We start from the raw sequence: 25513 nt of genomic DNA, 5'->3' as shown, positions 1-25513 counted from the left end.
AGCTGTTCTTGGTGTCGAACATTTTGAATGTGACAGCATTTTGAAATTTACTTTTTTTTTAAGGCCTGGTCTGATTTTTTTTCCTCCATCTTGAGGTAATATGCAAGCTTCACATTTCCAAAAGGTGGTTCCCAGATTTTCGAACCACGAAAGAACATGTCTCTCTATATGGATGACCACACACACCATGAGAACCTCCCATGTGGCTCAGGTGTCTACATCCAATTCAGACTATTTGCCTTGTAATATTAGCAGCATTCACTCCCTCAATGTGGTTTTGCCAGCATTTGAGCAGGGAGGAGCCAGCTTCTAGCCTCTTCTGTCTGACCTTTCTGTTTTCTCTCTCTGTTTCCGCCCAGTGAGAAATCATCCAGCTAGCTTATCCTCTCAAATTTTCCATCGTGCTTGTTGACATCATTCAAGTTGAATATTTTGGTTAGTGTAGTGATACCATACCAGGGTTTGAAAAGCTCTGGGGGAAAAAACACTGAGTGCCAGGAGTCAATCTGCTACAGACAGAACCAAGATATACAACTAAAGGCTATGGCGTAGACAAAATCTGGGTGATCAATAAACTCATAGTCGAAATGTAGCCTGATGGCTCACATCAAAGATAAGAGCAGAGGTTAGGAGAGCACTCAGTGAGTAGAAGGCAAGGATTTATATGTGATAAAACGAGTTTTACTTTATGTGAGTTTGATGCATTTGAGGTATGCACATCCTCACTATCACAGCACCAATATTACCATGTTTTGAGACGCTTTCCCATTTCCACACCACATACTCTTGTCGGCTCCCTCTCCCTACAGGCACTAGCTTAGCTACGCTCTGGGATTGTCTTTACTCCAGCTGTAAATATCAAAGAAGCGCTTTAGCCAGACCTAGAGGCAATCGCCTGACCCTGAACCTAGTGACCAAAGACCTTGTTAATGGGATACGAGACCGACAGGGTTTGTGACACAGATGGAGTCAGAGCTTCTGCTGCCTGGTAACATGAAGGACAAGTCGGTTCAAGGGACTAGACATTTACCTTCCAAATGCAAAACCAAAACCAAGAAATGTCGGTAACTCAGAGGACAGTCTTCCGTTAGTCACTTCCAGTCTCAGAAGAGTAGACCAAAGGTGAGGTGTGGAGCTGAAGCCAGAACTTAGAAAGCACTCGTTAAAAGTATATATAATTCCCAAGGTCCGCCCCCAAGCTCGGCACACAGCGTACTCTTAATTTTATTATCTCTATCCTAATATTAAGACCATAAGATAACTCTGCAGAGCTTTGGCTTCCTCGGGACAGCCACTTACGCAGGAGGAACCGACCTGTCTTTGCAAGTCCTGGTATAAAATTAATCAAGTTCTTGTGAACGACTCTGGTTCTTCACAGGCAAGTTCTGACACACTTAACCAGAGGAAACTTTTTGAGTTTTCCGACGGAAGAGCCAAACAGCTAATGGGTCTGCATTACCCACCTAAAAGGGGGGAAAAAAAGAAAATCAAAGAGAAACTTTATCCACCCAATATTTGGAAAATATGAATTGCCATTGGCTCGGGGCGCATGGAAAGAAAACCAAGCTAAGATAAATATTAAGCAATATGAGACCCTTCTTTCACTTCTGCTTTAATTATTCTATTACAAATTTTATTTTAAATGCTTATTCTAAAATCCCAGATGACTGGAAAGAGAAAAAGATGCAACTTGCCGTGGAAATTAGCATCTAGAGGAAAGATATTTCAGGATGTTCTCGTCACTGGCATTCTTAATGTTTGGGTAGTATTTTTCCCCCTGATGGAAACCACAGTTGTTTTGGGGAGAGTGATGATGTCACACAAACAGCTTATTAAAGTGAGCATTTCTGTCCTAAGATTCCTTCTGAGTTTTCCTTATTAACCTTTCATCTCCTGACTGCCTGGCATATGATGTGGAGTGGGGGAGGGGGAGGGGGAGGCTATCCCTGTACCATGGAAACAGAGTTGGATGTAAATGCGCAGGCATCCTGGAGCAGGCACCATCTAACAAGAGTTTATTTTTCAGAGATGTCTGGCCAGATGTTCAGCAGACTGCTGGCAAAGCTTGAAGACGCTTTTCCTCTACAGACAGGAACAAATTTCAAGTTTGGCTTCAAGTCGGTGTCAACTACGTAATGTTAATTTGTATAATGGCGGTGACATCCTCAGATTCTAGCAGATGGATTAGATTCCTTAAAACTCCTCCTACATTATAAAATTCTAGAGGGTCGGGCTGGAAAGATAGTTCAGTGGTTACAAGCCCTGGTGGCTCTTTCAGAAGACCGGGGTTCAATTCCCTAGAGCCCATACAGTGGATTACAACCTGTAACTCCAGTCCCAGGGGTCCCATACACTCTTCTGGCTTCTGCAGGCACCAGGTACACACAGAGTACACAGACATACATATAGACAGAACACCTATACACATAAAGTAAAAGTAAATTTAAAAAAGGATTCTTAGCGTGGTAGTGTGCTTTTTACAATTCACTGTAAGAAAACTCAGATTCAGTTTAAGCTAACTCAAACTGCATTGTGAAGTTGTCAATCACCTGCCATGAAAAAATTTAGCATCTTTTCAGCTGAAAAAATTATGTGTGATGCAAACTCGGAGTCTTAACTCTATGGATAGTGAAGACTAGAGAAAGTAAAGGCTAATTTTTAAACTATGCGGAAAGCGACTCTATTTGTAACTCATTTAAGGTTGAAAGCTTTCACAACTAGATAAGGAAATTGATATGGCTTGCCCAGAGGAAACTACATCAGCTTTGCCTCTCCGTAAAATTGTCTTATGTAAAATCCAGCTAGAAGAGCATATTTTAATTTGAAATCAAATTCAAACAATCGTTGTTTATAAGTATCAAGATGTCTTAGTTAGGGTTTACTATTGTGAGGAGACAATATGACCACAGCAACTCATAAAGAACACATTTAATTAAGGGGGCTCGCTTACAGCTCAGAGGTTCAGTCCGTCATGGCAGGAGCATGGAGGCATGCCTGCAGGCATGGTGCTGGAGAAATGGCCGAGGGTCCTACATTTTGCAGGCAACAGGAAATCAGTTGACGCAATGAGAGGTATTCTGAGTATATGAAACCTCAAAGCCCGCCTCCACAGTGACACACTTCCTCCAGCAAGGCCCTACCCACTCCAACAAAGCCACACCTCCTGATAGTGCCACTCCCTACGAGATTATGTGCGCCAGTTACATTTACATTCAAAGCAACACACAGGGCTTTACGATAACTGTAAATGTCTTTCAGCTTCACACTTCACTTCATCAGAGGCCAGGTGTGGAGGCAAAGGCTGTGATCCTAACATTTGGGGGGTCGAGGTGAGAAAATCAGGAGTTCAAGGCCAACCTGGTCTACACAGAGGGTTGAAGCTAGCCTAAACTATGTGAAGCTGATCTAAAAGAATTTATATTTGTACGTGAACTTATAAGAGCTAATACCCAACAATATGGTTGTGTAATCAGTTCACATGCGGATGATGTGTATTACCTTATCATTTGTACATAAAGGAAAGAGCAGGAAATTCAGACTAATAGGCCATCTTTAGATCAACTCACAGATGCTATCAACCTTGCATAGCACAGGCCTGATGTTCAGATCCACTTACACGTATATGGTTCCTTGTGAGATGTTTGACAATTTGAAAAAACCTACAGACTGCATAGACGTTAAAGAAATTAAGCAAAAGATATGTCATGAGTGCAGAAAGTACAATGATCTATTTTATCACATATTACCATAAACATGTATAAATCTTGTTTAAAAGAGTAACTTTTTAATGGAAGCCTATGAACCTAAACAAGTACGGACACCATGCATGGCTCCTTCCACAGTGGAAAGAAATGTAAACATAAAGATGCAAATGAAGTCAGATCTGCATACAATGTTCAGAAGCAACATATGGTCTTGCCATAGCCTTGTGCAGCCTCCTGCTGCTGCCGACATGCACTCTGGTGTCAGAAGGGTCCGATTAAAGAAAGCTATGTGAAGATAACTATCTCTATGTGAGCAGTGGATTGTGGCTTGCAGTGGAAAATGTCTTTCATAGGTGCGGGGAGGGGGCAGGATGGCTCAGTGGGAAAGTGGTTGTTAGATAAGCATAAGGACACGAGTTCAAGCCCTCAGAACTTGTAAAGCCCCACGTGATACTGGATGTCCATAACCTTAGCATTCCTATAGCCAAGTGAGAGGCAGAGACAGGACAATCCTTGGAAACTTGCAGGTCAGCTAGTCTGCCATAGACAGTGGGAAACAGAGAGAGACATTGCCTCGAACAAGGTGGAAAGGGAAGACCAATACCTGAAGTTACCATCTGATCTCCACATGCACACACCACACCCAGAGAGAGAGAGAGAGAGAGAGAGAGAGAGAGAGAGAGATGAAAATACACAAATGAAACAAAATAAATATTTAAAAATATATTTAAATATTTGTGTTGGGCAGCATTGCTGTCGTGAGTTGGACACACCAGCTAGAGAGGTCCAGAGAGGCTTCCTGAAAGGATTTGTTCATTTGCTGTTTTTGATTTGCCACAAGCCAAATGCACACCACACTTAGAAATACACCCTGCTGTTGTAGTGTTGTCAAATAGTTGATAAACCATTTTAGGGCACACCCCCATATCCTGGAGCCTTGAACTTTTCCAACACAGCTATTACAGTAGCTTGAATAGGAAAGAGTGTGGCATGGTCCAGAACCCTGCTTCTCCTGCTCCCTAACCCTCAAGTTTTTTCTTTTTTAACTTGCTTAATCATTAACTTCTGATGCATACTCTGATCATAGTTCCTACCTCCTAGGGTTATCATGGAGCTTGAGTGGAAAAACAGCATGGGCAAAATGCATACCCCACGTTTAGAATGCTTTAAAAAAAAAAAGATTGCATTGTGTATCAGGTACCAATCCTAAGGGTGTTCTGGCCCTTGAGTAATTCTCAAATGGCATGCGAGCTTGCAGATTAAGCTAAACTTACGTTTGACTATAATAGAACGGGTTCTTAATAGAATAGCGGACCATAATCTAAATCTACATATCGGTGTGGTATGTATGGGATAGAGGACAAAAAGTGGGAAAGACAGACTCACAGACATGTGCCTTCTGTTTGTTCACATGCTACCTGATAGATGGCGAAGTTGTTTATTTTTAAAATGGGTGAATTTAGCAATTTAAAATTAAACCTATAAGTGAAGAAATATGGTGAAAGCTTACAAGTGTCTGGGCCAGGAGGGCCATCACCTATGATTTTCAAAGATGGAATGCACACCCCTTTCTCTATGCTTTCCATTTCTAGAATCCTCTCCAGCTGTGGCTTTTGAGAGTCCCCTGGATGACTGTGAGGTCAGAATGATATCCGGGTATCACTTACAGCTCCAGTCAAAGAAATGCTTTATCAGGCCTCATCTTTGCAAATTTAAGTCTTCTGCTTTGTGCACCAAGATTTGAACCCTGGCCTCGAAAGAATATCTCACTTTTTTCCTTTAATCATTAGACTTAGTTTCATAGAGAAAATGTAAGCTTACCCAACAATTGAGCAGAAAGTGTGGAGTTCCTACAAACTCCCTCTTCTCTCCCATATGCCCCAAAGCCTGCTGAGTTGTCTTGGTTCCCTTGCCAGAGAGGAGTGACTACTTCATGTGGGTCTGTTTCTGGGCTGTCAAGTTTTCTAGTTCTATTTGTCTGTTCTTTGCCAACACCGCACTGTCCTGATAACAATAGTTTCATAGATGGTCCCGGTCAGATAGCATCACTCTTTTGAATCTGCTCATCTTCTCCTGTTGTCTCTGTTCTGGCCTTTGCTGCATTCACTTTAGTATTAGTTTGCTGATAATCACGAAGTAAATTGTCAGAGGTTTTACTAAACTGTACCGAATCTACAGACCAGCTGGGTAAAAAAAACAAAAACAAAAACTGACTTCTTAATAATGGTAGATTTTCCCATTCATTAAGGTGAAGCGCCTCTCCATGTCTTTAGGTTTCCTTTGTTTTCTTATATCATCAGATTTTTGTATCCTGCCTCCTGTAAGTCATAGACATGTTTTCTTACATTTATTCTCTGGCATAGCGCCGTGTTTTAGTGCTCGTATAAATGATACTGTTTTAAACTCAAATCTAATTGCTTATTTTTTCTATGCATGGAAGAGATTGTTTTTTATATTAATTGTATTCTGTAACCTTGTTATAATGGCTAATATGTTTTGGGTGTCTCTCTCTCTATATGTGTGTGTGCCCACCTAAGCATGCATGTGTGGAGGCCAGAGACTGACACCAGGAGTCTTTTTCTACTATTTTCCATCCTTTTATTTTTTTGAATTTTGAGACAGGGACCCACACTGAGCCCGGAAATCTCTGTCTGTCTAGGCTAGTTGGCCAACGAGATCCCAGGATCCAATTATCTGGGCTTCCCTAGCCTAGGGTTACACTAGGGTTACAGGTGTGTGCCACCTTGCCCGGCCTGGCTGTTCCATGGGTTCTGGGATCCAAACTTGGGTCCTCATGCTTCCACGGCAAGCACTTTATCCACTAAGCCATATCCCCAGTCCAATATTCTACTTCAAAAATTTTCGTGGTTGCCTTAGAGTTTGCAACATACATTTATGACTAATCCGGGTCCACTTCCAAATATTATCCTGCCTCACTGGTAACGCGAGCAACTTACACCAGTTTTCCGTTCCTCCCTTCCATCCATTTTCACAACGGTGGCGCTCACTCGCTCTTCCAAAAGCAAGAAAGCAGAATACTTTTTCCCTATTAGTGTTCTGATGTTAGAGCAACTAAAGGTAAGAAAAAAAAGCCTTTTCTTTTCCTTTCTTAGGTTCCTTCTGTGCTTCCCTGCCTTGTTGCTTCTTTTTTCTTTTTGTGAGGTTTCGAGTTTCTGATCCGTGCTATTTTCAAAATCTTTCCATGTTTCCCACAAGTTAGGTCTGCTGGCAGCAGCTGGCCTTAGTTTTGCTTGCCTAAGGAAGTCTACTGGACTTCTTTTCGAAGAAAGGAAGGCACTTAGACTCTTCTATACTTTTGAAGGATAATTTCATCAAGCATAGGATTTGGGGTTGTTGGGAGGTTTTTTCTTTTTTTTCTCCCAGTGTTTTAAATCTTTCATTCCACTGTCTTCTTGCTAGAATGGCTTTGACAAAAAGGTTGGTGTAGCGTCATCTTTGTTTCTGTGTAGATAAGCTGTCTCCTCTCACATCCTTTATTCCCAGTCTTTTCTTTCTAGCTTGTCTTCTTTTGATTCTCCAGATTAAAAACACTGTTCCTGGATGCAAAGCATTTTTTTTTCAATTTTTATGGTTAATCTTTCTGAGAATCCAGCATCTATGTCTTGATTTTTATCACTAGGTTTTGAAATTTCCGAGCTTCCGATATCCCCCTTCTGTTACAGTTCGGTTTCATATTTTGTCATTGTTCTAGTTGTTCATTGTTTGGTTTCATATTTTGTCATTGCCTAGTTGTTGGGGATTATTCCTTTTTTATTTTTTTGGTGTGGCATTTCAGTTCTAGAAGTTTGTATTGACATATCTTCTTCAAATCATGGATTTCTTTTTTTTTTTCTGGGTCCAGTCTGTCTACTGATGAGCCCAACTTGGGCATTCTTTTTTCATCGCCAGAACTTGCAGTTATTCTAAGCTTTCTTTACTGTGCTTGCACTGCTCATCTGATATTACCTACTGTACATATTTTCTATGACAGTCCTTAATATATTAACAGGTTATTTTACATTTCTGGTCTCTTTTATGTTTAAGCCTGATTCTGTTGTTTGGATTGTCATTTCAGACCATGGCTGGTGTGTGTGTGCATGTGTGTGTGTGTACATGTGGAGGATGCACACGCATGGGTGTGCATATGCTTGCAGAGGCCATGGATTGGCATTAGGAGTCTCCCTCGGGCTCTCTCTACCTTATTTTTTGAGACAGGGTCTCTCACCAATTTACTAGTCAGCGAACCCCAAGAGTCCTCCTGTCTCTATCTTCCAGCTCTGAGGTTACAGAAGCCACTTTTTGCATGGGCTGTGGGATTGAACACAACTCCGCATGTCTGAGCCATAAGCACTTTACCAACTGAGCTATCTGTCGAACCCCTTCCTCTTTCTTTTTCCCCTTTTTGCCTTGGCACTTCTTATTTTAAAACAGATGTGCTATATTAGGGATGTAGTAGACAGGCCTATAGTTTACAGTTTCAGTCTGACTGAGAGTTAGGCTAGTACTATCTGCTGTAGCAATCACAGACTAAAATTTCCTCCAGTATCTATGTTTTCATTTGCCATGATGTCTTTGGGTGTCCCTGAACACTCTACTGTAGGGTGAGAGCTTGAGTTCCTTTAGGTGTGCTCTCCGGCTGTCCTGTGCTTGGGTCTCAGTTCTGTTGTTACTCTGAGCTGAGTATTCCCTTTCTCCAAAGCGCAATGTCAGAACCGACTAGAATTGGTGTTTTCATTTGCTTAGATTGGTTTGACTTTGTAGGCCCCAGTTGGTAAGGGACTGATAAAATCATTTTTTTCTGGAGGGCTGTTGAGCCTAATTGAGGAGAAATCTAGAATTATTTGGTTCTTATTTTTATTTTATTTCTTTATTTTCTATTGTGTTTTAAAGGTAGGCATACAACCTAGGGCTTTTATTGTGACACTTTTACACATATGCTTCATCTCGCTTTGTTCAGCACCTCGTTGCCTTTCCCTAGCTGGTTTCCCTCCTTCCCACTAGATCCTCCCACTGCTTCCATGTTGCATATATTGCATTGCCCTCCCTTGTTCCCCCTCCATGCTCCTTATGGACTCCTTTTAAATCTCTTTCTTCTCTCTCCTATACACACCATACGTGTGTGTGTGTGTGTGTGTGTGTGTGTGTGTGTGTGTGTATGCATGCTTGCCCCTTTTGACAAAAGCAAAAGGATATTGCTCGCAGATTTTCATATCAGGATCTGGTTGTGTTCCTAGGGGGAAACTCAGCCAAGTTAAAACAGTAAAACTTAAGGAAAGTCTGAGAGCATATGGACTTGTGTTCTCAAGTTGCTTTACACTGAGCCTGGACGAGTCCTGGACTCCAGTTTCAAGTGCTTCTGTGACTTGTGGTTCTGGCTCTGTTCCAGGTAAACTGTGAGCTCCTAGTGTGCTGCTGGATAGTTTTATGTCTGCTTGACCCAAGCTAAAGTCATCTGAGAGGAGGAAAACTCAATTAAGAAAATGTCTCCATAAGATCAACCTGTAGGCAAGTCTGTAAGGCAATTTTTCTTAATTAGTGATTGATGGGAGAGGCCCTAGCCCATTGTGGGTGGTGTCATCCCTGGGCTGGAGGTCGTGAGTTCTATAAGAAAGCAGGCTGAGCAAGTCATGAGGAGCAAGGCAGTAAGCAGCACCCCTCCATGGCCTCTGTATCAGCTCCTGCCTCTAGGTTCCTGCCCTGCTTAAGATCCTGTCCTGACTCCCTTCAGTGGTGAGCAGTGATTTGGAAGTGTGGGCCAAATGAACCCTTTCCTCCCCAAGTTGCTTTGGCCATGGTGTTTCCTCAGAGCAAACCATAACCCTAACTAGGACAACTGATGAGCTGTGATCGTCTAGATTTGTCTTTCTAACTTTTGGGACAGTTGTTTCTCTGTGACTTCAATCATGATTAAATAACTAAAGATTTCAGTTTGATTAACTATTTTCCTTGTCACGAAGATGGAAATGACAGTTGTGGGTTTTATCTTTCGGTGTTGGTGTTGTTTTGTTTTGGTGGTACTGAATAGCAAACCCAGAACAGTTAGGCAAGAGCTCTACCACTGAGTTACACCCCCCAGCATGGGTCCTATGCCCTTTTCACATGGGGCAGAAAACAGGAAATTCCCTTAGCAATTCTTAGTGAATTCTCTTTTAAAGAAACCTATCTGGGCTATTCAGGTAGTGAAGGGGGGAAAAGGACTTGTTATGCAAACCCAGTGACTCTGGATGGAGAAAGAGAACCAACTCTTGAAAATTGACCTCTGACCTCCATGAGAGTGGCTACCTGAATTAGAAAGTGTTACTTTGGAAGTGTTACTATTTGTTCTATATGTTCTATTTGTATTGTCTATAAATTCAGACAAAATAATCTTTTCCTTTGTTTTGATTTTCATAAAGAAAAAATGCTTAATGCCTCAATTTTCTAAACATATCCCTTCTGAATCATTTACTTTTATCATTGTTATTCTTATTACAAATACATAGAAGGAGAAGAGGAGGAGGAGGAGCAGGAAAAGGGGAGGGGTTAGAGGAGGAGGAAAAGGGCCCCAAAGGGCAATGCTAAGCCAGGAATCATTTGGTAAAGCTCATCTTCCCTACACAGTTGGTTGTATTTTAAACTGTGGGCTCCTGGTATATTTCACTTGCAAAAGGCTCATTGCTCCATATTTTTGTAGCAATTTAAATTCCAGTTTTACTCTGACTTCTCGTGAATCACTGCAAATTGGGTTAAAGGTCAATGAAGTTATTTTGCAATGTTCTTTTAAACTCCTTAGCAAATTCTGCAAAGTGAGTTGGAGTGGACCTTGGACACTGGTAAAGATTATGAAGTGATGAAATAAGACTGCTCACACACATGTACTTATTTGGTAGCAACCTAAATGCATGTGTTAATAGGTAGTTTATAAAAAGAGTGCTCTTAGTTTTATTCAATAAGAAAATTTGCCTTTCAGGGTTCTGTTCTTAGTAGGATTTTTCTGAACTAGGAGATCATATCCGGCACCTTTGTAATTGTGTTTAAACTACTTGGTTAAATATTACTGGTCTTCATGTTTGTATCAATTTATAGTCACACACAAAATATCATATCTTATGTTTTTATACAGGAAAAGGGAAGCTTGAGGAAAATGTCATATATATTCAAAAATATCTTGTTTACTGAATTATCAGTTTAAACTTTTTGAAATAATAAAAAATACTTCTAAGTGAGTTAGACCTGCTAATATACAATGTTCATATATATATATATATATATTTTTTTTTTTTTTTTTGAGACAGGGTTTCTCTGTAGCTTTGGAGCCTGTCCTGGAACTCCCTTTGTAGACCAGGCTGGCCTCGAACTCACAGAGATCCGCCTGCCTCTGTCTCCCAAGTGCTGGGATTAAAGGCGTGCGCCATCACCGCCCGGCTGTTCATATTTTTATTTTTAAAACATTATATTCTACAGCTATGCTCCCTGGCCAGGGACAATTGCTTAAGAGTATAAGGAAGAAAATGATTGAGGATTTTAGAACTGCCATTTCTGCAGATGGAAATGCTCCGATAAGCTATGATGTCAGAGAGTCTAGAAGCATTTCCACTAACATGATTGGCATTTTTGAATAGTCGAAACTGGTTAAAGTACAGAAGCCCAACTCATTGCTGCTAGCAGACACGTGAATGTGGGGATGGTAAAGAGAAGACCACCAGCCTCCCTTGATGGCTTCCTATTGCCACCTATTGTTTCCAGCGCTTTCCGTGTGCGATAACCATCCATAATTCTGTAGCACAAATATCATCTCCACTTCACAAGGAGTAAACCGGGGCACAAAGAGGGTTATCAGATTCTGAGGACTGTCGCGCATAGCCAAGCTCACTCTGAATTCTGGAGCCCAGAGTGTTCCGCTAAAAAAAATTTTCATGATTAAAAACAAAAGGAAGACAAGTAAATATTTTTGGTCTTTTCCTCTTTTCAGATACTTCCTAAAGCTCTTTTGGAAGGGTATAGTGTTTTAGACTTCAAACAAAAATAGTATTAAAATCAATCTACATAGTCTTAGCTTTTTGCTTGAAGTCAGGGATGGCGTTGTGCACGCTAGAAAACTGCTGAGCTCCTGAGATATATTCCCAGCTCTAATCGTCTCTTCATGGGTCGATTGAGATGCGTTATGCATTGTTTATTGTCTTACTAGACTTGGACATTATGTATATTTATAGAGGTCATTACTTTTAGATTTGAATATTATTTAAATCTACCACAGATACCTACATAAATATGCAACCCAAAGTTAGATTGGAAGAATGTACTAATAAGGCAAAGATGAGATATTAAACAATTTAGGGTCAAGTAGAGAGTCTCAAGCAGAGGCCCCATCCTGGCTCAGATGTACCCCCAATACCTGTGTGTGTGCGCGCATGCATGTGCGTGTGTGTGCGTGCAGTGTTCCTTTGTTGGGCTCAGGATACATAAAACAACAGAAGCCCATACTGACATGGCCTAGCTAAATTATGCTTCCAAAACTCGACCAAAGGTGCTTGTTTTATTCCATAGCTCCTTGCATCGCAGGTGGGCAGTCGCCTATCTAGGTCTGCAGGTTAGGGGACACATTGTTCCTTCCCGTAGTTTAAACAGTGAACCAATCGCAGTCTCAAACGACTCTTGCACCTTTTCTGTACCCATTTAAGATTATCTTTGTCTCTTTTGAAAGCAACGTGGAAACAAAGTAAGTCTCTCAAAGCCTTTCCCCTTCTTTCACTCCAATTCAGTCTTATTCACTTATTAAAGCTGTTACTTGTTTGTTAATGCTTAAGACAGTTTGTTTTAAAATGGCCCTGCAACTTCACTTCCTTTGAGAGGTTTGGCAAGAAGGATTTGTTTTAAATTTTTAATTGCATTCGCTCAGTAATCCAACGTCGGCCCGTAATGACGTGGAGGCTTCCCTTGTTCTGTGGCAGGGCGCAGAGCCTGAGCCACCTCCGGGCCACCTGGAAAGGAGGGACCCCACTCTAACACCAGGGGGTTGGCTGCCACGACGCAAAGTCGGGTTTTTTTAATTTTTGTGCAACTGGAAACTCAGAAGGCTTGGGCGGCAACCGGGTCCAGCCCCGCCGCTGAGGAGCGAGCCAGCCTCAGATGACTCCAGACAGCAGGGCGGTTGCGAGCCAGGCTCGGACCTCGGCAGCCCCCTCTCCCGAGCAGCGCCTCCCAAAGCCAGACGCCGCCGCCGCCGCCGCCGCCGCCGCCGCCGAAGTCGCCGAGTCCCCAGCCCCGGGCTCAGCCGCACCCCTTCGCCCCTTTCTCTGCCCTCCCCAGCCGCACACAGACAAGCACGTGAGCGGGGCAGCGCGTCCCAGCTGGGGCTCAGCTGACCGCCTGCCGATTGGCTGAGGACAACGTGGGCTGGGGTGGGGCCTGGCCGCCTGCGTCGCTCGCCATTGGCTCTCGAGGAACCCGCCTCTGCTCAGGTGAGGCGGGTCCGCGGGCGCGCGCCTCCGTCGGGCTCGGAGGCGGGCGCGCGCCCTCCTGGGCTCCGCTCCCCTCTCCTCCCCTCCCCTCGCCGCGCGCCCGAGCGCGCCTCCGCCCTTGCCCGCCCCCTGCCGCTGCCTCAGCGCCTCAGTGCACAGATCCTCCTCGTCTGAGGGGACGCGAGGACTGTCCTCGCTGCCGTCGTGGGCAGTGGCTGGCCAGGCCCTGACAAGCGAGCCCGAGGAGCGCCTGGGAGCACGAGCCGGAGCCCGGCGAGCGCAGCTTGCAGCTCCCGCCTCGCCGTCCCGGGGGGGCGTCTCGCCTCGCACCCCGCCTCTGGACTTGCCCCTTTCTCTGCGCGTGCGGACCGAGCCAGCGCTTAGGCCGTGAGCGAGCCCGGGGGCCGCCGGCGGGGGAAGGCACCGCGGGCACCGATTCGCTATGGAGGGCGCCGGCGGCGAGAACGAGAAGAAAAAGTAAGCCGGGCCGCCGCGTTCCCGGGGGCTGGCCTTTTTGTCTCCGCTCCCCTCCCGTCCCCCCCCCCCCAACCTCCCAGCCTCGCGCGCCGGGCTCCCCCACGGTCCACGTCGCCATCTTGGCGCGGGGGGTGGGAGTCGCGGGCCCAGCGCTCGGCGGGGCTGGGGTCTCCGCCCCGGACGCCCGCCCCGCGCCGTCGCAGCCCAGCCTGCTCCGCGCGCCTATCCGGCCGAGCCGGCCAGGGCCGAGTACGCCCCTCGCTTCCGCGCCTTCCCGCCGCCCCTGTCCTCCGCGGTCGCCGCGATCAGCCGGCCCCGGGCGGACCCTGCGCGCGCTGCCAGCTTCTTGGGGTCGAGGCCGACCCGGGGCTCCCACCCCGGAGCCGCCTGGCTGAGCCGCCGCCGCCGCTTTTGTACGCTAGGGAGTTGCTCCGGGGGCCCGAAGATGCTAACTTTCTAGTTTGCACGTGCGGCTCTCGTTGTGATCTGGAAAAACTTGCCGCCTCCGGAGTAACGGGAATTTGGGGAAACGGCGTCATTTTAAACAACTTACAGTTTTTACAAACTTGTGCCTTGTATCGCCTGACAGGAGAGGCCGGGCGTTGTGGGTGAATATGTATATGCCTCTTTCACTCCTGAAAACAGCCTACTGTTAGTTTTGGTTCAATTTAGGCCGGTAATTTAATGAGATTGCGGGGGGGGGGGCGGACTGTATAATAAGAGCAAATGAAACACATCAGTTACAATGTTGCAAATATGTTGGAACACCTGAAAAGAATTGTATCAGGAAATGTATCCGAAGTGAGAAATTGTCCGTGAAAACTTGCTGTAAGTTTAAGAAACATCTTGTGGTTGGAGTCTGAGGAGCACCTTCTAGAATGAAGAGTGCAGCTAGCGGTAGTACGATCGACCCCTGCCGCCAGCACACAGTTCTGTCTTCTTCGGGATTTTAACCTTGACGAAATCAGTTTAAGGAGGTGAAGGTTTATAGTAAGATCTGTGGTTAGAAGACTGGCTTAATGTACTGCTAAATCCTTCCAGTCTTCTGGAAGAGATTAATTCCCCTTATCCATAGCAGCAGAAGAGAATTGATTCGTCTTCTTGCTGTTCTGTGGGTCCCTTATCTTGGTCCTTACTCCACAGAAGGTTCACAGAAGGTTTGTATGCACCAAAGGAAGCACTTTGAAAATGTTTTAAAGTGAGCCAACAAGTCGAGACGAAACATCACAAGTTACCAGAATTAGTTGCAATTAATTTTGCAGAAGTGACTACAATGATTTTGATGAAATGATGGGGCTGCTATGCTCTAAATGTTCGGTAGATTGCTATTGTGTAGTGCCAACTTACTGACCTTATTAAGTGCTGAATTATTTAATACAATACACAGTTATACACCCACTGGTTATATGCAGTGTTTTTTTTTTAATCAAAAATAATTTTATAGTGAATGAGTGAATTAGCTGTTGTGCATTGGGCACAGTTCTAAATGGTTTTTCCCCAGACCCATCTGTTAATTAATTTTTTTCATTGGAGATGTTAGCTGCTTTAGATCAGATGGGATTATATTTCTTAATATAGAGATTCTTAATATCGCTAAAAGATAATAAACATGAGTGATGGGTCACTCAGCAACTTTTAGGTGCTGTTTTTTAAAGATGTGCTTTTGAAATCATAATTTATTTGAAACATAATTGAAATATTGGGAGGTAAAGATTTTCTTTTTGCAATTTTTTCATCTTAAATGAGCTTCCCAAGTAAACTTGGGAGAAAGAATTTTGCTTTTTAAATAGAAGGTATGGAAAACCTAAACCTTGAATATTTGGAAGAAAACAGAACAGAAAATGCATGATGGATTTAACAGTGGGTATGGGGTGTTGACTTCTTAGTTGTTGGGACTGCACTTGACTCACTTAGCATGCATATGGATTCTTAGATTTCAGAAAACATGTCATGCTCATTCTCTATTTCAAACTTTAAGTAGTTATTGGCTCACTAAAGTAAAATCTCTAAGAAAAATATTTCTTAATTTCCTCTTTTAGCTTTGCCCACTTAAAATCAAACTCAACTCATTTAGCCATAGTTTTTCTTATTACAATTTAGCTTTCTCCCTTGTTTGAAAAATCAGCATTCTGAAGATTTAGAGTAGGGATAGATACCCACAAGTTGGAGTCCCAAGCCTTTCCATTTGTGATCACTGGCAAGTTAGCAAATATTTTTGGATTATATGCCCCACCCCCACCCCCAGGTGATACTACCACCCTCTGGAATGAAGTAATGGATTTATTTAGGCCAACATGGAATGGGAGTCTTTGTAACATTCTGTTACTTCAAAATACTTCAAAATCCATCATGCATTTTCTATTGTGTTTTCTTCCAAATATTCAAGGTTTAGGTTTTCAAACCTTCTATTAAAAAAGCAAAATTCTTTCTCCCAAGTTTACTTGGGAAGCTCATTTAAGATGAAAAAATTGCAAAAAGAAAATCTTTACCTCCCAATATGTGTTGTTACAGTTCAGACTTCTATAACCTTTAGACCGCTCTCCCTCCCTCCCTCCCTCCCTCCCTCCTTCCCTCCCTCCCTCCCTCCCTCTCTCTCTCTCTCTCTCTCTCTCTCTCTCTATATATATATATATATATATATATATATATATATATATATCTTCTGTGCCTTTATGTATCTTTTTTCTCTGTAGCTCAAAAACTGAAAAGACTAGTATTGAATTCACAGGTTGAAAAGGGATCTTTCCTGTTGAAGCAGCATCCCTGGGCCATGGCAACTATCATCAGTTGTTTCACTGAGCATATGATATACTCTAGGCCCCCTCATCACAATTCCTCTTCTGAGTGTTTCATCCCTAAATAGGTCATTTTGAATTTACTCTGGGCCTAGACATAACACATACTCTAGTCGTGCTGCTTATTTCAGCAAGGGAGACCCAAGGTAATGTAGCTTTAGGTTTTAGAACTGGTAACCTTTTTTTTTTCTGTTCTGATGCTCTAGTTTTGAGTAGACAATTATAAATGCTGATTTCTGTAAACTCAGTAGCAATAAGGTGCTTTGCTTAGCCTACCTCAGTATTTACGACCATTGGCCTTTGTCTCAAGGCAAGGCTTTGAGTTTGTATTTGTCAGTTGCGTGCAGCTCATTTGTATGAAATGCGGGTTAATACACTCTCCCGTTTAGTGTTTACTGAGCTGACAGGGTATTTTGACATTCACTCCTGTTTACTCCTATAAGCACCTTGTACTACAGTCTAGAGAGTGCCCCAACTTTCTGTGGGTTAGCTTCTGTTGTCCTTGTGGCTCTGGTGTCCATGCTTAAGCTTTTAGATATTGTGCTTACATTCCAAATTTTTGTATGTCAAGGATGGTGTATAGGAGGCTAAGGCAGATTAGTCTCTTGACTTTTTTATATATAAGAATTTAGAATAGTTTATGTTGTTTGGTTGTAAGATGTTATTCCCATACATGAATATTAAAGCTTTAGGTTAAACCTCTAAAAATAGTTTTTAAAAAGATGGGTATCTGAAACACTGGATCACTTTTTTATCTAAGATTGTTAACAAAGGTCCCTTTCCTCATCAGGAGAAAGTAATCCAAATATAGATGGGGGGCTGAACTGCCTTCCTACCAAGAAACTGATTTTAACTCAGAAGGAAAAAGGTACTTTGTTTCAGTCCCCCACCCCCTTTGGGACTAGATAGCATAGCAACAGGTGGGTTTTATCTAGTTTTTTGTTGCTTGTGGTATAGATACTTATTTGCATGCTTTCTGCTTTATTCTGAAGGGTTTAAAAAAGAATTTAACCAGCCAATGTTGTCATTGCTCAGCGTTTTTTGATAAAAGTGTAGTGAGAATGTTTCAACTAACCATAAGGTTTTAATTATAACAATTTTGTCTCCATTTCTTGAAGTGAAAAAAAAAAGAAATACTTGGTATGTGCATTGAATTTGATTTTAACATTCATGCTTTCTCCAATAAAAATTAACAAACGCATCTGTTTGCTAGGCATAATCTTTTAGATAAATATAAAGAGTTCAAAATTCTAAAGCAGATTTAAAGATATTACCCCAAGACAATCTCCCTATTGCCTTTGAAGTGATTGTGTATGTTTTATTTAGTTCTTTAAAAAGACTTAACATAAAATATCCTATTCTAGCCATTATAAAATTTATCAATGGCAGATTTTGTCATATGACCAATTGTCTTGCAAAACTGAATCTATTGCCATTTTACAACTTCCAGCTTCCCACACTGGTGCCACCATTCTCTCTGAATCACAAACCTGGCTGCTCTGGATGCGCATGAAACTAGAGTCATACGGGTTTTGTCTTTCTGTGAATTTTATTTCTGATGATGTCTTTTCATTCACGTAGTGGTTTATGCGCCTTTTCCCTTTAAGACTTTCTGTTTATAACTATGCTGCATTGTTTGTCCACTGACACTTGGATTACTTCTCCTTTGCCTCTGTTGTGTTGCTGAGAACATATATGCAAATATCTCATGAAGGTCCTGTTCCCAGTCAGTCCGCTAAATTATAAGACAGTAAATAAGTTTTTGAGGAACTTCCATACCTTTTTAATAGTAGTTTCTACCTTTTTAATATTCCTTTCAGTAGTGCACAAACATTATTTCTCTAGTGCCTCCCTAGCACTTTGTAGGGTTTTTTGTCTGTTTTGTTTTTTTGTTTCTTTCTGGAGAGGAGGCAGGACATTTGTTCTTTGTGGTGGTCATCCAAATAAATATATTGAAGAGATTGTTTTTGGCTTGTGAATGGTCAGTAAAAATGAAGCTGCTTACAACAAAACAAAGCAAAATGTCAGAGAACAGAGAAAGCTTTAAAGAATAATGTTAAATACTTTTAAAATGGGAGTTAAATTTGTCTAGTAGCTTGGAAAGAGTTGGTCTACTAGAGTTTTCTCAGAAAGGAATATTTAGTGTCAACTAGTGTATACTTGTTCTTTTGAAGATAAAGCCTCGTTCAAGATAGTAATTGAAATGGTACCATTTTATAAAACAAAATGTTCTCATTTAATTGTTCTGCTTGCTTATCTCCACTGTCATTTATTAATGTTTTCCCATTAAATTCTTCTTGGTTAGAATACTTAATATAAAGATTATGTTTAAATTTTATTTAATGGGGGAAAAGCTAGTGGTGGAACATAGCTTCTGTCTACTGTCCTTGATTGATTAGAGCTATCATAATTAGACAAATCAAAAGTGTTCTTTAATGTTGCTGTTGTCACTGAGGAATGACAAGTGTTCTCTATTTCTCCCCTTTTCCTAATAGTTTGTGAAGATATGTTTGTCCAGCTAAAAAACACTGGCAAAAATAAGCAGAGTTTAAGGGTGGAAAATTGGAGTCTTAAAATAGTTTGATATGTTGTATGGGTCTTATAAAAGTAGACACTAAACAAGTTCCTGTAAAGAGACCCCTTCTTTTATCCACTGTATGATTGGGTATATTTTTCTATAGGCAAAATCTTAAATAGACTGGATTTGAAAAACATCTAATAGGAAATACTGTCACCCATGAGCCCTAAGTATTTGAATGAACAAATGAAACAGCTAATGAATTATTGAATGATCAAAGAGAATGCAGAGGATTTTAAAGGGTGCTTTTTTTCTTTTTTGAAGTCTTCCTATATCCCTTGATTATTTTTTCATAAGAACCTTTCTTATGATTTGTAATCTTCATGCTACTTTTTCAATATTGAATTTTAATTTTCTCTCACCTTTTTAATACTGTTTCTATTAATTAGAACCAGACTAAAGAACATATTTTGTTAATAAACATAGCTGTGCATTATGTCCAAGGCCTGGGAAGTAAGTTAGTATCCTTTAAAGTATGTTAAAAATGTCTCTCTGTTATCTGTGTTCTGAGTAAAGAAGGCATCTGTGTGTATCTGCCAGGTAAACATGTGGAACATAGTCACTCTCGTCTCATCTTTAGCAGACTTTTGTTATGTGTGGTACACCTCCATCTCAAGTGGATAAGTGCATATTCTCTGGATCCTGACTGCTGGATTCCATTTTGTGCCACTGAGTGATATTTAACTTCCCATGCCTCTTTTTGCCATATTACAAGCATTAAACATATATGGCCTTATGAAAATATGATACATAATAAATAGAATATTAGTGATTGTTATTAACTGCAAGTATTTTGCTGACGGAATACAATGACTAAAATAAAATTGCTCTTTTAAAAATTTCATCTATGGGTCATCCATAGGACAACCTTAGTGTTACAGGCTTAAAATTAACAGGCTGCTATTGGATTCTGTTTACTGCCATCAAGAAGGCAATCAATTCAGTTCTGCTATAGTAAACAAAGAACATTCCAGAATGTCTTGAAGAATTTGGGTAAGACTTCAGATCTGGCCTTTAGGTTTTTATGACCAGACTATAATACAAGCCTTCTCAGAGAACATTTTGAACTTTTTTTCTTTTTTAAAAAAATTACATGATTACTATCTATTTGTTTTCATTGTAATTATATAAATATAGAATTATAGAGTAGAAGAAAAACTGAAAATTCCCTTCTTTACTACCAGTACTACCAGCTTGATGAAGCAATTGCCCCTAAAGTTCAGTGTGTCTCTGGGTTAGGGTTAAAAAAAAAAAATATGTTCAATGTGTCTCTAATAGATCATTTTAATTCACATAATTCCCTATTTACATAACTTAAAATATATTTATTCTGCCCAGCTTTTTATATGTATTTATTTAATCTTTTTTCCTTTAATACTGTATCTTAACTATCTTTCATTGCTAGTTATAAGAACTACTTTATTCCTTTAAACTACCATAATATTTAGTTAGCATGGATGTACCATTATTGTTTTGCTGTTATGAACAAGACATAGTGAACAGCCCCAAATTTAAATATATAATCTTAAAATGGTTGTTCACAATCATAGCAAAATATAGTGAAATACCTAAAAGTATATAGAAAATATGCTTGTAATTTTGTCACTTAAATATTACCATTAACACTTAATATTTGCCTCATGTATATTTATGTGTGTATACACAAATGCTGGTATGCTATTGTATTTATATATGTGTACATGTGAAAGCCAACCTCCAGAGTCATAGCTCAGGAACTATGAGGAAGGGTCTTCTACTTGGGACCTGGGGCTCACAGATTAGGCTGGGCTGGATGTTCAATGAGCTCCAGGGACCTGCCCATCTCTGCCTCCCCAGCACTGGGGTTACAAGTATGCAATACCAAGCAAGCCTGACTCTTTTGGGGAGTAAACTTGGGTCTTTATGCTTATATTTCAAGCACTTTACTGACTGAACCATTTCCCCAGCCCTCCCCAGTCTCTTTTTTTCTTTAATTTAGGCACACAGATAAGATTTCATTAACTAAAATTATGCTGTTTGATATACTTTCATATCCTTTTTCACTTTCGTTGGCATTTCCTGTTTATGTTGTAGTGTAGGTATGCTATAGAGGTGGTATTTCTTACGAGTTAAAGCACTCCAGTTAAGAGTGTCTGGGTTTATGCGGGGTGGTGTGCACACCTGTCCTAGCACTCAGGAGGCAGAGGCAGGCAGTTCTCTGGGAGCTACCCTAGTCTACATAGGACAGCCAGAGATAGAGAGAGGCCCTGTCTCAAAAAAAGCAAAACAAAACAAAACAAAAAGAATGCCTAAGTTTAAAAATCAGTTTTATTACTAACTAGCTGGTGTGACCTAATAGTGGTATGATAGTTTGCTGTTGTTATTTTGGTATTACGAGCAGTTGCCTTGTGTTAGACATTGTTTCTAAATTGTGTTACTATTAACTGATTAAATGTAATTGTAATTCATAACCAGGACTGCAAAGACTAAATTGACTTGAGATAATCCCCTAATCATTTCTTCCTTTAATTTTAGGTCTTTGAGGTGACTATAAATTTATTTACAGGAAAGAAAGACTTTGACTTAGAGTTATAAAAAACTTGAGAATAAAATTATTTACCAAAAAACTATTTAGAAATTGGAAGTGGTGATGCAAGCCTATATATAGTCCAGCACCCTGAAAGCTGAGGCAAGAGGATTGCCAAGTCTTGAGGCTAGCCTGGGCTATATAATGGCCTTGTCTCAGGAAATCAAAACATGAAATAGAAAAAAAATGTTTAGTAGAGACTAACATATCATCATTATTATCCTGAAGCATATACAATCTTTAATAGTTTTTATCTTTTACCCCCCCAAAATTAATATTCAGTATTTGATCCACTGAATTTTCTCTCTTCTTGAGTAAATATGATACAATTTTGAAATTATCTTTTTAAAAGCACATGTGCTTTTTAATGGTGCAAATAAATATAATTTAATATTTAATATGAGATTATACTTCTAATTTTGAGCTTTCAAACCATACAGCATATGTAATGTTGAAGTTTTACTTTGAAGCATAATTGATGACCGTTAGCTAGAGATCAATTCATTTCTATCAATGAATAAACATAACCCATGGTGAATAAAGCTTTAAACTCTATCGGAGTCTGTTTTTTTAAGATCTATTAAATGTGTATAGTAACATAAATCTTGTTTTGAATGCCTTTGGAGTGCCATATTTCTACTCGGGAGCATTAGTTACATGTTTCAGACCTGTAATGTAGGTATCTAAAGACAAAGATGATGGCACATGACCTCAGCAGTTGCTGAAGTATAACATTTCTTCTGTTTTGATTGATTGTCTGTTACCACGCTAAGTCCACACTGTTCCCAGCCTGGAGTTCTTGCATACTGCTGGACCTTACTTAAGTTCTCTTCCTTCCTAACTTCTCTACAAAATTTACTTAAGCCCTGATAAGGGTAACAAATAATCGCAAGGCTAGCACTATCGCCTCCTCCTATATTCATAGCAGATATTAGCATTACTTTCTCCCAGTGGTCTCATGGCTGGTTTCAGGATTTTGTTCAGTAAACTGTGCTAGCATTTAAGCCAGTCATGGGGATGACTATACTTATTTGTCACCCTAGCCATACTTTGGTATTAAAATTAATATTTTAAGAAAAGCCTTTGGGCTAGGCAGATAACTTAGTACTCTTTGTAGAGAATTTGAATTTAGTTCCCAGAACCCCTGTTTTAAAGCTGGCTGTGATATATAGCACGTGCTCGTAGTCGCAGCATCTGCGAAACAGAGATAGGAAGGTCCTTGATGTTTGCTGGGCCAGCCGGTCTAGCCTACGTGGTGAGTTCCAGGTCAGTGAGAGGCCACGTCTCAAAAAAAAAAGTTGGATGGTATTTGGGGAACTACATGAGTTTAATCTCTGGCCTCTACACACATGTATACTCCCATACATGTGCACCTACACACAGACATAGAAAACTCTGGACATTAGGTACAGGTATATTATAATAAAACATAAAGTTGGAGTTTGATTATTCCCTTTGACATTTAAGTAGGAATTCTCTGGATATATTCAAAATCATTTGATTTAATTAACCCTTTTTAAAGATATTTAATGAAACTTAAAAGGTTTTGGTGGATAGAAAAGATTTGAGAACAATACAAATACACAGAAATTATGGTTATTTCACTACTGAAAGACCCTTGTTCATGTGTGTGCATATATGTGTTTAAAATGTAGAATAAGAGTGTGTCTGTTGTTTCAGTCTACTTTTAAAAAATCTGTATTTTTTTCAGTCTTAAAACTGGAGAAGATTTTAGAATTGTGTAGGAATGGTGAGGGTTAAACACGATAATAGGTTGAGTATGTAGCCAAGTATATGACTCTTACTTTTCTTTTGATATAGTCTGCTTATCATTATCACCTTTATAGCAAAGCTAATTCTAAAAAAAAACAAAAAACAAAAAAAGACAAAAACATCACAACGGTAGATGCTTCCTAAAACTGTAGCTAGGATGTAATTTACAGGGGATTATTGAAGGTTAACTAAAAATGTTACTTTGATGTGTATAGTAAACAAATACTGCCAATAAAGTGTTGTTTGAAAGGCTAGATGAATGTCATTTCCTTGTATGAATGTCCTTATATTCCCCTGTTTGACATATTTAGAGTAAATCTAAAGCTCCCTGTTATTAAAAGAGGTAGGATTAATAATAGCCTTTAATTTACATTTCTTAACTCTAAGAAGTGGAATTACTGGATCAAAAACATGTCATTTTATAATAGTTCCAGTTGCACTATTTACCTCTGAGGAAGTTTGAACTAGTTTACACTTTCCTCAGTATGCCATTTTCTTTCTTTACTTTTTTTTTTTGATGTGTGTTTTGTCTGTATATATGTTAAGTATACCATGTATGTACAGTGTCCACAGGGGTCAGAAAAGGACATTGCATCCCCTAGAACGGGAGTTACAGATGGTTGTGAGCTGCCATATGGGTGTTAGGAGTCCAACCCAGGCCCTCTCTAAGAGCATTGACTGCTCTTAACGGTGGAACCCATCTCTCTAGCTTTAAGAATGCCATTTTCATGAACTTTATCATCTTTAATATTTAATTTGAAATCTTAGAAGTATTTTTATTGAATTGATGAAATGCAGCTGGGGCTAATGTAAGGAAGAGAGTGTAGTTGTAGCTCAATGCTGCTTAGCTTTGGTTTAAGAAACAGTTAAATTGAGAATCTCAAATTCTGAGAATCTCAGAATCTGGGTCTTCAGAATGTAATCCCTGGCTTCATCTAATTGTTACTTGGCATGTGTACTTCTGTATTTGCACGGTAGTGTCACTCTGCCCTTCACAGACGCTTATGTAGAATTAAAGAATGTAGCATTCTCACATTTACATTCATATAGTTTGTGATTTAAAAAAAATGAAAAGACTCCTTTCCTAGTGTTTGAATATCAGATTCCTGGAAGAATGCCAGTTTGCCCTGCTTGAGTTATTCATTATTAACTGTGTGAATGGGATTTTCTGACTACATGAGTCAAGTGTCTCACTGTAGGTTTTTGGTTGTCTGTAAGATTATTATCACCTCATACATAGGGCAAGACTGTGACCAGTTCTGGCATTGCAATAATTGGCTGCGGGTTTTCGTCGCAAACGAGCAAAATTTATATTCTGTAAAGCGTCTGTCAAGCATAGTATTCTGCAGCTGCTTTTTAGAATATTTTTTCTTATGATTAGCAGACTTATCAAGCCTTTACTGTTATTCCATCTTCTTAGGAAATAAAGTAGCAATGGCATACAGTGCTTCGTCTCTCTAGGGTTTCACTCTTTTGAACTTTGACGATTCTGTTTAAAATCATTGAGCTTTTTTTCCCCCCAAATCCTAAAAGAATGAGGTTCTTTGAGCCAAGTTAAAATGAACTGTAAGCACGGTAAAGTAACTAATGCTCTTCTTCATTTCCCATAAATATCTAGCTTTTGTTTATTAAATGAAGGTTTGTTTTGTTATGTAATATATCCTAAATATTTTCCATAGTGATACAAATAAGGAGGGAAATTCTTAGTGAATTTTTGGCTGTTAGAGGACAGGAACTTAAGATATTTCCATATTGTTTTAGTATCAAGAATCCCATCAAATAGCTTTTAAACTTAATAGTAAAGTTGGAAATTGCCTGTCTTTATAGATAACACAATTACAATAGTATTTTAAATGAATTCTTAAGTCCGTCTCCACTAAGAATGGAGTAAGAGATATTACCTTGTTAAATATGAATAAGTTGTTGTGTGTTTTTATTTTTCTTTAGGGACTGGAGAGATGACTCAGCAGTTAAGAGTGCTTTGCTTTTCTTTCAGAAGATCTGAGTTCAGTTCCCAGCATTCACATTACCGGCACTCATGTCACCTATAACTCAAGCTCCAGGGATTCTGACATCCTATTTTGGCCTCCACAAGCACCTAAACACAAACACATGTGCACACACACACACACACACACATATCTTTAAACAAATGTTTTCTATAGCTGTTGATCACAAAA

At 40.3% G+C, this 25513-nt stretch overlaps 1 protein-coding gene across 3 annotated transcripts in view; it reads left to right on the top strand.

Moving 5' to 3' along the window:
- The first annotated feature begins 13212 nt into the window (after positions 1–13212).
- Hif1a (hypoxia inducible factor 1 subunit alpha) overlaps positions 13213–25513 on the top strand; it is a 46276-nt gene continuing 33975 nt past the window's right edge. For 2 of the 3 annotated variants that reach the window (XM_057782391.1, XM_057782390.1), the window contains exon 1: positions 13213–13621. In XM_057782391.1, the coding sequence (XP_057638374.1) occupies positions 13587–13621 (35 nt within the window). In that variant the 5' untranslated portion in view covers positions 13213–13586. Of the gene's footprint in view, positions 13622–14212; positions 14230–25513 lie in introns of those variants that run through there. The other variant, XM_057782392.1, reaches the window with a different exon arrangement.

This window comes from Chionomys nivalis, chromosome 10 (genome assembly GCF_950005125.1).
Source record: "Chionomys nivalis chromosome 10, mChiNiv1.1, whole genome shotgun sequence".
Lineage (NCBI taxonomy): Eukaryota > Metazoa > Chordata > Mammalia > Rodentia > Cricetidae > Chionomys > Chionomys nivalis.
The sequence above is the reverse complement of the archived record's forward strand: the minus strand, read 5'-3'. Positions and strand labels throughout refer to the sequence as shown.